At 48.0% G+C, this 13,922-nt stretch overlaps 1 protein-coding gene across 2 annotated transcripts in view; it reads right to left on the bottom strand.

The window, feature by feature from the left end:
* Positions 1-13,563: 13,563 nt before the first annotated feature.
* LOC126540434 (arylsulfatase B-like) overlaps positions 13,564-13,922 on the bottom strand; it is an 80,034-nt gene continuing 79,675 nt past the window's right edge. For both annotated transcript variants that reach the window (XM_055076026.2, XM_050187250.3), the window contains one exon: positions 13,564-13,770. In XM_055076026.2, the coding sequence (XP_054932001.1) occupies positions 13,630-13,770 (141 nt within the window). In that variant the 3' untranslated portion in view covers positions 13,564-13,629. The remainder of the gene's footprint in view (positions 13,771-13,922) is intronic.

The raw sequence follows: 13,922 nt of genomic DNA on the forward strand, positions 1-13,922 counted from the left end.
TGGAGAAATTAAATTCATGTAAATTCTACTTCTTGAACAAAATCTTCCAGCAATGCTGAAAGGTAATCCTAAACGGTTCCGGAACACGGTCAGGAGTAACCAGTCTAGGAAAATGTCGTTAATCAATGCAGAAGGAGAAGTGTTTCAGGAAGAGCAGGGGGAGCAGATTATTATTGAAAGAATGTTGCAGTTAAGCATTCGCGGCTACCACCAGCAATATTAATCTACCTTTCTTTACCCTAATCTGCATTACTGTTGTAGTAGCATTTATTTCTATTATTACTGCAGTTTTACATATACATAACTGATATCATTGCACCTTATTTAGATAAGCTTACATTTTTGTAAGTGCTATCTGCTGTGTTATGATTTCTTTGCATTGTTATTATGTTCATGTAATATATGTATGCACTTTTATTGTCTGGATCATGTCGCATGGCTGATGTGCCTGCCCCTCTCTGTGTAACTTGGTATAACGTTAAGTTCCTTCGGGACACTGGCAGACAACGCGTAAAATGGTCCTACAATTGTTTCGTCCACTTCATGAAAAAAAAGTATTTTTTTTAGAAGGCTGTATTTTACACGATGAGTTATCTTCACATGGACTTGCAATAGCTTCCTCTTTCTCGCTAACTAAGATCGTTGTTTAAAACTTGGGCATAACAAAATAGCGGGCTAAAGCTTGAGCCGCTCGTACGACAACCTCATCCAGCTAAGGAGCAGTTTTACTCGTAAGTTATTACAGAGGCCGTGGTCATCTTCATCATCATCACCGTCAGCCTATATTTATGCCTACTTAAGGACTAAATCCTCTTCACCGATCTCCAATTACCCTTGTCTTGCGCTAGCTGATTCCAACTTGCAACTGCAAATTTTCTATTAGATCACCACACTTAATTTTCTGCCGTGGTCGATTGCCCTTCCCTTCACTTCGCACCCATTCCGTAGCTATAAAGGTCAACTACACTACGCATTACACGGACTGCCGAGCTGCATCCTCTTCTCCTAATGCCAACTGGAATATTGGTTATACTCTTTTGCTCCCTGGCCCACACTACTCTCTTCCGGCATTTTGACGTTACGCCTAACATTTTTCGTTCCATCGCCCTTGTTTTCGAACTTCGTTGTTAAACTCCGAAAGCTTGCTTCCTAGGTTAGCACCGTTAGAATGCAGTGACAGCCCCCTTATTAGTTCAACGAGAGTGGTAAGCTGCGATGTAGGATTTGGTAATGCCTACCGTATGCACTCCCAACTCATCGTTATTATTCTGTAAATTTCCTTCTCATTATCAGGGTACCCCGTGAGTAACTGACCTAAATAGCGTACTCTACACAGGTTTCAGTGACTGACTGCCGATCATGAATTCGTGTTAGCTTGAGAGGCAATTCAACATATTCAACAATTTCAGGGTAAGCATTACCGTTACATAAGCTGCAGTTGCAGAAAGCGTGAGAAGCAGAGACCTTTCAACACATTCCAGTGTTAAAGGCGAAACTGAAGCGTCCATAAAATTTTATTCCTGTAGCATGTGTTTCGTTCGTTGGCATTCCTTTCAGGTACTGCAAATAGTACGGTCATAATCCATAATCCATCCTCTCTTTTTCTTCCGCAAATGAAAGTCGTCAACGTAGCATCATTGTAATCATGATGAGGATATTTCGTGGCTCATCACCTCTTAGCGCCAAGCGCTGGGCGAGAGGAGGCAGCTTGAGAGAATTCCTGTTTCAAGGGGAGAAACGGAAATTAAAAGGTAAGCAACAGGGAGATACTGGAATCATTAGACTAGTACGAGAGTGTGTGGTAACACTAGCAAACGAAAAGTTTTATTGCGATAACAATTATATGGACACTCCAGGCGCAATTCTGCTGTCGACGTCGCCGTGAGGCTCCGTATACAGTCCAAGGGAGATAAAACCGTCGCTGCGCCCGTATTCTGCACGTGCAAGTAAAAGCTTGTGAGCATGAACCGGCGAACGCGGTTCAATCGCGCGTGCGCGAGCGAGGAACGCGTGCCCGGATGCGTGCCCTCTCCTGAGGCGCTCGAGATAGGGGGGTCAGGCGAGGAAGGAGGGGCGTTCATCTCAGGCGGCATCTAGGGTACCTCGATATCCTCCTTGCCCGCCCCTCCGTACACAGTGGAGAGAACCGTGGTGCCTGCCATGGCGTTGACCACGCGAATCGCGGACGCTGTCGTAGTCGCCTTTTTGGGGATGCCGTAGAGGACCCAGAGACTCTGGAGCATCTTCTCTGTGCCTGCCCATCCTTGGCGCAGGAATTCTCCACAGTGATCAGCACTTCCAGAAGTCACGGCCTTCCATAAGCCGCAGAGACTAACCTGCTGCTCCCGGTATGTTCGCGGGTCCCCGCGCTGCGAAGCCTGCTGGAGTTTATATAAATTCCACTGGAATCGCCACTCTGTGAGCGCGCACTACAACGCTGGCCACCTTACTGAGGACTGCCACCTATCGCGCATAGTGGAGTCTATTAGAACACATCCTCCCTGTTTCTCTATCATCTTTCACTTCCACTCCCTCTCCACTGACGACGCTTCGCCGTGCTTTTTCATGGGTTCCAAGGGGCGCCCACCGCGCTATCTCCCGCAGACCGGATTCACTAGGCGCGAGCGCGCCTTCCTCCTCGCCCTTCGTACCGGTTCTGTGTGGCCCGCCGAGCGGCGGCATCGACTGCGTGGAGCCCCTTCTCCCCTCTGCGGCGACTCCGGCGCGATCGAGACACTCCAGCACCTGCTATGTGAGTGCCCCAACTTCTCGCTCGGGCGCGCGTCCCTTGCCCGTGTTTACCGGGGGCACGGCCTGCCGTGCGACACCGTGACTGAACTCCTGCACCCCTCGGGCTGCCCTTCACGACACAGGACACTTCTACGTGCGCTCCTGACATTCGCCGAGGCTGTCGGCCTCGCCGACCGCCTTTAGCTCCATCCCATTTCCGCGACGTGCTGCTGTTTCTGGTGCTCTTTCTCTCCCCCTACTTTCATTCCCTACCCCCTGTGCAGCGCGGTTGAGGTGTCCTCTGCTGAGAGACAGTTACTGCGCTGCACTTTACCCCAACCTTTCCTCCCCATCATCTAGAATCTCCTCTCTCTCATGGGTTCCAGAACCAAGCGTCGTTCCTTTCTTTAGAGCACTATCATCATCATGCTGTAGGGACGCGTTGCCGGCGCTTGTGTGTCTTGAACGCAATCTGAGACGGGGCCAAATTGCGCGCCCGCGCGCGCTTCATCGTAAAAGCGATCTGCGATGTTTGCAATGTGTACGTAGTGCCAATAGCTTCGTGTGCACTGTGCTTTCGCCGTTTCATTCGCGTTGAAGCGAGAGATGCATGAAGGTCAGTTCGCTTGCTTCTGCCGCGATTCCTCACTCCAGAATTTTGACAGCGAGTTTCCGCGCTGATCCAGCGAGATGTACTCATGTTTACTTTTGCGCGCGTGGCACCGTGCCCTTTATATCTAGCTAAAACACATGGACGGGCTAGTTGGTTTGAAGCCATGACAGAATGTGTAAGCGTGGCTGAACAAGGACTTAGAACGAAGCAGACACACAGAGAGAGCGCTATCTCCGTGTATCTGTTTCTTCTTACGTCCTCGTTGAGTCACACTTACGCATTCTATCATTGTCAATTTAGTTAGTAAGCGAATGTTTACAAGATTATACGGCCGATAAAACTACTTCCTTTACTTCATACAGCTGTCCCATAATTTGTTATCGAAATCGGTGCTTCGCCTTTCGGGCAGAACTGCGATTTCTTATTGTCTAGGAGATAAAGGCAATGTTCTGTATTCTACCTCTTCTAAATTTTTACGCACCGTCTTCTTTACCTTTCCTTTGCATTTTCCCCTCAGTGGGGAATAGGCATGAGGCAGTGAGCAGCAGCCAAGTAAGAGAGCACTGACTACGCTGTCTTCATGCGATATTGCTTGTTACGCACGTGGCGTTAGAAGCGCGTGTACTAATTCTGAAACGCACGTGTAAAACTTAATAGTCTACAACTGAAGCACATGAAGTAGGAACCATCTCTGAGGCAAATTCGAAGCGAGTCAGGTCAGTTGCTGATAAGTGCGCTGTGGCTGAACGTAAATATGGCAGTTCCACATAAATGCAAAAATTTTTCAGCTGTGAATGCCGCACGCACCACGGCCTGGATGCAAAGTCTGTTAAGCCATTCAGTATAATACACAATTACGTGTTGTCCACACGCTTTTTCTTGACACATAGTGGGTATCAGAAAATCATATCCCACACAGAATGGTCGCGTTCACCGCGGCGGCAGCCCAGCGTCGATCGGAGTGTAAACAAACTTAAATCTCTGAGGCACCGTCGGAGGCCGCGGCCCTGCGTGCCGCCTTGTTAGCGACAGTGGCCTGCGGTGAGAGCCAATAGACGCTCAGCTCTGAAACCCCGGCGCCCAGGGGATATGTTTTCCTTATACGCGCCCGGGACTGGTGTGAAGAAGTTTGATTCTACAGAGTCGCACTGCTGTCTCGCTTTCTAGTGTTTCTTGTATTTTTTCTACGTTTTGTCAAATAGATTTGTCGAAGACGTCGGACGACTCACCAAGATACCTTCCCTACCGGAGGCCGGGGGGGCCTTCGCCTCCCGTCGCTTCGATAGGGGCCTGCAGAGGAGCCCGATCTGGTAGCGGCGAGAGATCCGTCATGACTACACCTGACCTGACACCGGGCCAGAGGCCACCGACTGACCCTGAGAACAACCGTGAATGCAAGCGATAATAGGCTACAGAAACAGACGACGAGTCTACGCTAATTGATGATTGTCACATAGCTAATATAACAGATCTGGACGATGAAGGCTTCAGGATTGTGCGTCACCGCAAGGAGAGGACAGTTGGAATCCCGGTGATTATTACCCCTGCCGCAGAAGGAGCCGACCTAAAAAAAGTGAATCCCATTGTTCTGTCTACGGAAATTGAGAAAATTCTTGGAGCATCGCCAGTTCAGAGCCGATTTACTGCACAAGGAGCGCTGCTTCTAGATGTACAAACAGAAGAGCATGTGAACTCCCTTCTCAGTTGTAAGTCAATCTCAGGGACTGCTCCTTCTGCGGCAGGGGTAATAATCACTGGGATTCCAACTGTCCTCTCCTTGCGGTGACGCACAATCCTGAAGCCTTCATCGTCCAGATCTGTTATATTAGCTATGTGACAATCGTCAATCTCAGCACGAGTGCCCAATTCGTACCTGCAAAACACGTGCATTAATAGAGGAGTACCGAAGTGGTACACTGACGAGGAACTGTTGGAATGCCTAAAGCCACAAGGTGTTTACCATGCAAGGAAAGTCATGCTACGCGTTCAAACTTCCGAATCCGATTGGAAGTCCAGGCGGACCAGCTCCATGGTTCTTACGTTCGCTCCAAACACAGACCGTCCAGAGAAGATCAACTTGGGCTTCACAAAACACGATACCATTGACTACGTTGAGACATTACCTCGGTGCTTCAATTGCCAGCGCTATGGACATGTGGCGAAGTACTGCCGTGGTGAGCAGCGGTGTAAGAGATGTAAAGGACCGCATGATTTCAAAACGTGCACGTGCAGCGAGAAGTTTCTTTGTGCAAACTGTAGTGGGGGTCATCCAGCTAGTTATAGCAAGTGTCCTACGCGGGCAGCGGCAATAAAGCGAAAGAAAACGTTTACCTTGGGGCCAACAGAAAAGGATGAGAAAAATACGACGAAGAAAAAGACGGAGCGTCGCAGAGAGTAAGACGAATGTAAATGGAGCTCAAAGAGTGAAACTGCTTTCCCAAACCTGAAGCCTTCTCCAGGAATCCAGGACACAGTGGTGACATAGCGCAGCGGACAGGCTAAAGCAGTCAAATCAACGAACAGAGACCCCGTATACGAGAAGACTGCTGAACAGCCGAAACAGCGAAGTTATGTGTCTGCACTGCAGCGACCCCAATCGCGTTGCGATGAAAAAAACACCACAGGAGGATTGTCAGCAGGTGCTACGTGCTCTCTTCAAGGCCTTGCGATCACACATAGAGAAGATGCCGGCGAGCTCGATAAAAGACATGCTCGAAGTAGTCCAGGTTCTCGAGTCAGTGCTTCTAAGCTCTAGCTCTTCTTAAAGTACCTAGCAATATGGATGCGGTCAGGACACAATATTCACCATCTTGCCCAAACGTGCCACTTATTATGCAATGAAACTGTGCGGGTTTTGCGGGCCATTTACCTGAACTTTCGCTTTTCTTAAGCAACATGCCTGTGCCAATATTGGCCCTGTCCGAGGCTGGTCTTCCAAGTTCCAGATCAATTGCTAGTTATGTCGCACATGGAAACCAAAGTATTCCCACATTTCCGAACGGAAGCGCCATGCTATATGTTAGACGCGATTCCCGGGTTTTCCCGTTTCCGTCGTGGCTGCTGTGGCAGAGAAGCTTCTGCAAAGCTTGAAACCTAGAACACCTCAAGAAGGTGGCGGTCAACCGAAGACCAGACCGGCGGTTCTCCCCTATATTCATGGGGTCTCCCACAACCTAAAGAATGTAGCCAATCGCTACGGTGTGCCGGTGGTATTTTCTGCCCCGCGCAAGTTGGCCTCTTTGTGCCCCCGGATTGTCTCCGGCGAGGAATGCGTGCGAGACTGCACGAAACGTCACGCCACGCAGTTTGTCAGGTGTTCGGTCGGGGCTGTGTATGAAATTCCCCTGACATGTGGAAAAGTTTACATTGGCCAGACGGGCCGTTGTATAAATGAACGACTAAGGGAACATAAGCTTTCTATGGTTAACGAAAAAGGGTCAAATTTGCCCTTGCATTGCGGCGCATGCCCTTTGGCTACGCCTGATAAAGCATGCCAGCCTTTGCTGGCTAGAACCAAAATCTTAAGACGCAGTCGCAACCATGTAGCACGTGAAATAGCAGAGGCTTTCTACATTGATAAGTCACGTGATGAATGCGTAAGCGATTCTAGTGTCAATTTGTATAAGAAAGAGAAAACGTTCTTGGCATGTGCGTTTAGGCAATGATTGAATAAGAATCTAGGTATATATATTTATGTTCTTTCTGAATAAAATCAGTCGCGAGTTTGCGCCCGTCCATGTCCTTGCTCGTCCGTGTCTTCTTTAGCGCAATTCCCTTCTTTAAGTACCACATTACGTTCTACCAATTCAAGACCTTTGCAGCAGTGCTTTGGAAGTCACTGCTGTACAAGTGCGGCTGGGAAACCGAAGCCTCAGCGTGGCCTCTGTATATGTGAGCTCTCGCATGAAGGTCTCGATGGGAGAAATTATAAGAGACCTCTGCAGCCGCTGCCCAGCTCCGAGGATTATATGTGGGGACTTAAACGCGCACCATACTCTCTGGGGCGACAAGGCGATTGATGCATGTGGGAAGCAAATTGTTAGTGCTTTAGACACCGAGGGACTCTGCGTGGGAAATGACAAACAGCCAACGTTTTTTTTTGACCACCGGCCTCTTACAGTGTCATTGACTTGACATTACACTTAGCGGACATCCTCGCATCGTCAACGACGAGTAAAAATAGAATGGGCAGCGACCATTTTCCTGTCTCCGTTAACATTGCTGGATATGGAACCAACGGTCCAAGATCCGGTCCTGTCACGCATTGGGATACGTACAGGGACGGGGTAAGCGAATCATCTGGAGACCTGTTCGCGGACATGCTACGTAGCAAGAGATTGGCTACCGCTGAGCTGAAGCTACACGACCACTTCCCCGCTCCGGATCTAAAGCTCAAAAATCTATGCGCTGCCCGTAGAAGAGCGGAACGGAGGCTGATGAGGACGAAGGGCGACCCACCAATGAGGACTATATATAACAGGATTAACGCCGTGATTCGACGTTACACAAGAAAACTAAGAAGAGATCAATGGGCAACATTTTGTGCAAGCCTATCGGTCTTCACGCCAGTTCCAGGGATATGGTGGGTCGTTAATAACCTGGCTGGAAACTTTCGACCAAACAAGCCATTTGAAGCCCTAGCATTGAAGTTAGGCAAGACGCTCGCTTGACTTGCGAATGCCTTTGCTGAAATATATACTCTCCCGGCAGGTCAGCCGGCACAACCAACCCGCCTCCGCCGCTATCGTCGTCTCTAATGGATGCTTCTTTCACACTCAGAGAGTTAGAACTAGCTATCAGCAGCCTCCGACGTCTCTGTGCAGTGGGACCTGACCTCATCAGTAATCAGATGCTGACTAACCTACCAATTGAAAGACGACGTGATTTGCTGTCATTTTTTAACCAAGTGTGGGCCAGCAGGTATATCCCACGCTTATGGAAGGTAGCATGTGTGGTACCGGTTCTGAAGCCTGGAAAGAATCCTGCAGCTCTGGACTCACACAGACCGGTATTGCTGACCTCCTGTGCAGCGAAGCTAATGGAGAAGGTGGCGTGCGCAAGACTTACTTGGTATGTCGAGCAGGGTCGAAAACTACCATCGTGCATGACTGGGCTTCAGCAGCGTTTAAGCGCACAAGACAATGTGCTGGACCTGCTAAGCCACCTAGAACATTACAGTGCGGATGGCCGGTCGACACTTGCGGTTTTCATGGGCGTGTCTGAAAGAGCCATCATCAGCCAGTTACAAGTTATAGGCGTCATGGGTCATCTCTTGCACTTCATGCATACGTTCCTCAGTGATCGTAGCATCAGAGTTCGTCTTGGCGACGCTTTGAGCGATGAAATATGTATACTTTGCGGCGTCCCACAGGGGAGTGTTTTATCTCCCTTATTATTTAACATTGCCATGACTAGCCTCCCAAGAGTACTCAACCATCGCACACCAGTGAAGATATCTATATATGCCGATGATATCTGCATATGGGTCTCCGGCTACCAGCATCGCCGCCTCACACGAATAGCCCAGGGAGCAGTGAAAGCCATTCAGAGCCACTTGGCAATGATTGGATTATCACTATCAGCAGAGAAATCATCATTCGTACTATTTCTTGGAGTGAAAAGAAAATATACACGCTTGACGCTGAATTCGGACGGATACCAGATTCGACAAGTCACCAACGTCCGATTTTTTGGCGTTATCTTAGACCACAGGCTACTCTGGCGCCGCGGTGTTGACCACGTTGTGGCGTCATCGTCGCCCAGGCTACATGTGCTCAAGTGTGTCGCTGGCATACGCTGGGGTAACCACGCGACGTCGATGCTATGGCTACATACAGCGTTGGTTACCAGTCGGATCCTGTATCAGCTACCTCTGATGTCACGCTCAGATAACCAATACGAGCGCTTAGAAGCCATCCACAGAAAAGGTATTCGCTTTGCCTTGGACTTCTTCAGCCAGCATCAAACAAGAAAGTGCTCGATGAAGCTGAGTCACGCCCTCTGCGACTTCAGGCTTCCCAGGCTCTCCTGATCCAGCTTCTACGATTGAGTGAGTCTACGCCCGGCAAAGCCCTGTTACGACGTATAGGTAACAGGCCGCGCTCACATTTTTATGCAGCACTGAACACTCTTCGCTTATTAGAATTGCGCTGCTCGAGACAGAGGGAAAGGATAGAACCGCCCTGGACATTCGAGGACATCACATGCAACTTAAGTGTACCACGATTGCAGTGAAAGAGCTGCATCCCATCTGCAGAAGCCAAGTCATTAGTCCTGGAACATTTGAACACGACTTACCCGAATCACCTACAAGTATACACAGATGGCTCTGTCAAGGCAGACGAAGACCGCTGCGCAGCTGCATTCTGTATTCCCTCTCTAAGATATACGTGGTCTGGTCGTCTGGGCTGTATAGCCTCATCGACAGTTGTGGAAGGCGTAGCAATAGCTTCTGCTCTGCGCAAATTAGACTTTGCCTCCGCAGAATGTGGTTGTCCTTACGGACTCAAAGGCCGCATTACAACAAGTATACCGTGGTTTGCCATCCCTCAAGTTCATACGCAAATCACCAGCCATCGTGAAAGAACTCAACAGCAAAGGCTTCACAGTAAAATTTCAGTGGATTCCCTCCCACATTGGTATCTCAGGAAACGAAAAAGCCGATGCGCTTGCATACGCAGCGCTCTATCATCCTCCCAAAATCAAGGCTCCAAAGAGTAATCAAGTGCAAAAATCTGACATTCGAAATCACTTTGCGTCGCTTTGGGTTCCACCGCATAAGCCCTGCGTAACCAAGAGATTGCACCGAGAGGAAGCCTCACTTCTATATCGAATAACGACAGGATCTGCTAATACACCGGCCTGGTTATTTAAAACGGGGCGAATCAATTCTCCGAACTGTGCGGCACGCAACGAGACAGGAGACATTGAGCACTTTTTTGGCCCTGCCACCAATTCCAAGATGAAAGGGACACTCTCCTGAAGAATCTGCAAAAAAAGGACCTTCCGCATGCGTGCATGCAACACCTTATATTTCCCGAGGGATCAGTTATAGCCCGCAAAGAAGCTTCATGTCTCCTTATCGACTTCTTAAGAGAGACTGGTTTGATGGGCATATGGTTAAACCCTTCAGCGTTATTGTAAGAGACGCTCGGGCGGAGCAATTGCCGGCCTTGATCGCCAGACTAAACCCGCCAGACTAAACCCAACAACGAGTTTTGATAATACGCGACGTTTCGGAGTTTCTTCGTTCTTTCATCTCACATTGAGAACTATAGCCTCAAAATCGCCTGGAAAAATAATGATCCGCAGCCCTATGCGCGAGGAAAAGTAACCACTGAAGAAAAAGAAAAAAGTATGATAGAAGTGCTCAAAAAACATTGATGACAAACGTCACGGTTGTCACAGATGAACATAGCACTCTTATCTGCTACCACCTCATAGAATATCCTGACAAGTATGACAAGTATGACAAATACAGCCTGAGAGACTTGATGCAGAAGTTTGCAGCACAGCAATAATGTTACTGCCTTCCACAACATCACCTACAAACTACAATTATGCACTAAACGGCTCAATGCAGTTTAAGACGACAAATCAGAGCGTGCCACAAAGCCGAAAGCACGCGCGATGCTCGGCTATCAGTCGTAGCTTCTGGCCAACCGCCCCAAAAAGTACGGCTCAACGCTTACCCGCGTCAGGTAGAGTGGCACAGACAGGCATAGTTAGGTTCATTAGACTGCTATCCCCGTGCCGTAGAAATTTCTTCTCGTGTAGGCAACTGCGACGGCTGTTTAAAGTTTTTAATTGGCTTACACTTACTATTGGGGCAAGTACCGAAGTTCGGAGCTGTGCTACTATCACATACAGGCATTTTGTCGCTTACAGCGCTCGTCATCGCAGCACCAGACACCGCGTGCTTGCTTATGTTACGAACAGTTTTAGCCTTGTGAATGCGCTCTTCCATACGATTTTTGTTACGCCAAAATCTGTTCGTAAGTTAGCTTACTGAATTCCGCCCCTGGTCTCATGGCAACCTCCTATTGACGTGTGCGATGGAAGAGACCAGTTTACGTCGTCCTTGCATGTGCGCACCATAAACGCAACATATGTGAGCAAAATGTTCCTTGCACCTGACAGTGCTCACTATTTGGGATAATGTCACTAAAACATATTAAGTGTCTGTAACGCCTGGAGAACACGACACTAAAACAAATCATGTGGAACATGCAAGTTTGGCTTCCTTTCGATTGCGAGAGCATGTGAAGTTTTCTTTCTGTGTTCCATTTTTGCAATCAGCTGTCATTGATGTGTTTGAACTAGTCCTCTAACATATGGTTGCGCATTACGCAATGAAACCATGTTTTTTTCTCTGTTCGTGAAAACGTAGTGCGTACTTCTGAAGCATCATTTAAAGCCATGTTTGCTTCAGCGTCTCGCCGTTATTTCGCGATCACGCCACACTAGTCATCCACTATAACGTGATATTTCGGCCATTCCTATTTGCTAGGTCAAGATGCTCTTGATTTCTAGAGCTAATGAATAACACGGGCTGATTTGGAGGGCTATCTCAGCATCGCGCAATATCGTCGGTGCACGAGGAGTCTCTTCGCAGGGAAATTGAAGTGTTTCTCGGATGGTAGCAATTTCTGCGACAGTTGATGTTGACCTTCTTCCTCGTCATACTGTCATACCCAAGCCTACTAATTTGTACTACTAGGTGTGGACTCAAGGTCCTGACGTAATCGTGGTCGTGCCCTGGTCGTTTTTGCGGCTACGTCGTCCCACGCTTGTCATACAGTCGTCATCACGCCATCGGCGTCATACAGTCGTGGTAGCTTCGTCGAGCCATCGTAATCATTTCATAAAGGTCATTCAATTTTCCTGACGTTGTCTCGGGATACCACTTTCATGGTTCCATCGACGTCATTCCTGCTTCGTCATTCCATTGGAATTATGCTGCTGTTATCCAATAGTGATTACGCTACCATTGTCCTGCCATCGTTGTCGCTGCGTCATCATCCTACAGTCTTCATAATGCATTCGCTGTAATACCTTTGTCGAGATGTCGTCAGGGTTGTTTCATCGTCAACATTCGAGCTTCATCATCAGAGTCTGCTCATGCCGCAGTACTCACATTATAGTCGTCGTTATGACATCGCCGTCGTGTAGTTGTTATACATTCGTCGGTACGCCATTGTCGTCATGCACTCGTCATCCTAGTGGCCTCATGCTTCCTTCGTCAAGCTGTCTCGTTATACTATCGTTATCATTTCAGCATCGTCATTCCATTGTCGTCATCTTCTCATTCCGTCATCGTTACTGCTTCGTGTTCCCACCTAAGTCATGTCATCATGGTCATGGCTGATGTTGGAGAGCGAATGTCATAGCACAGTGCGCGGATCCCGCACACAGTGTATGTCACATGATTTAGCCGAATCAATGGAAATCTGACAATGACCACCAAAGATTCAAAATAAAGTTGTTTTCGGCAAAAAGGTGCCTCAATTAATTTCGTGAATGCTAATAGCATTAACGTTGCCAGTAATCATGATGGATTTCGCCGGAAATAAATATTTTAGGTCTACACTGGTGCAGCCGAAGGCGGGATGATGACGATGGCATGACGACAGATAGAAGGCGGTTCTGAAGTTATGCAGATAGTATAATGACGACCACACCGTCACGATGATCACATGACAACAATATAATGACTTCATTAGATTGACTGTAGGGCGGCGATGACGTAACGACGGTGGTATGACGGGAATTGGACATCGCGGACGTTCATATTATGCTGATGTACTGAAAACTCCTCAGAAACAAATGCCCCCATCGGTATACCTTATAATAAATTTTATTTGAAGGGCCCATCTTCCGCCTTTGCCTGGCGCAGCACGAACAATGCCTATCATGTCAATGGTTACTTTATCAAGCGAGTTTATTGTTTGCCTGTATTAACAGATTTCTTTTAAGGATTGTGCACTCTGAGCTTGCAGCTAGTCATCGTGACACGTGGCCCTTATGTGAAATCGCATGACTCTTGATTCTTACGAAATGAAGCTGTGATAATGTTCTCGTGGCGCACGCAGCGTTTTCGTTTTCAATAGCGCATTTGGCTTGCTAATACGCAACGTTTGTTTAAATATTTTCTTTCAGCTTGTGCTAGTGTCCCGTGTCGAAGCAACCAGTATTCTATAAACACCTTGTAGGCACTGCTATACTAGGCCTATTTCCATTGTTTATTTTCTAAATTGTAGAATTGGAGTCACTAGAACACGTGTTGTTCATATCGGCACCTTGTCCTTCCAGCTGACCCATGCCCCACCGTGGTTATGGGGGAATGAAGAGGGATCTTGGTCCAGGTTGGTGGGATTTAATGCACTCTTCTTGTAGGCCGAAATCCTAGTCCGCAGTTGCCGCACAATCTGTTTGAAAAAAAAAAGAACATAGGCATTATAAAAAAAAGCCTTCGATTTCATAGGACGAGATATTTCACATGAAAACAATACTACTAATAGGTGAAGTTCTGGTAGTCGTCGTCCATGTTGGGTTGGGTCGGGTCTGGAAAATGTGAATT

This window comes from Dermacentor andersoni, chromosome 2 (genome assembly GCF_023375885.2).
Source record: "Dermacentor andersoni chromosome 2, qqDerAnde1_hic_scaffold, whole genome shotgun sequence".
Lineage (NCBI taxonomy): Eukaryota > Metazoa > Arthropoda > Arachnida > Ixodida > Ixodidae > Dermacentor > Dermacentor andersoni.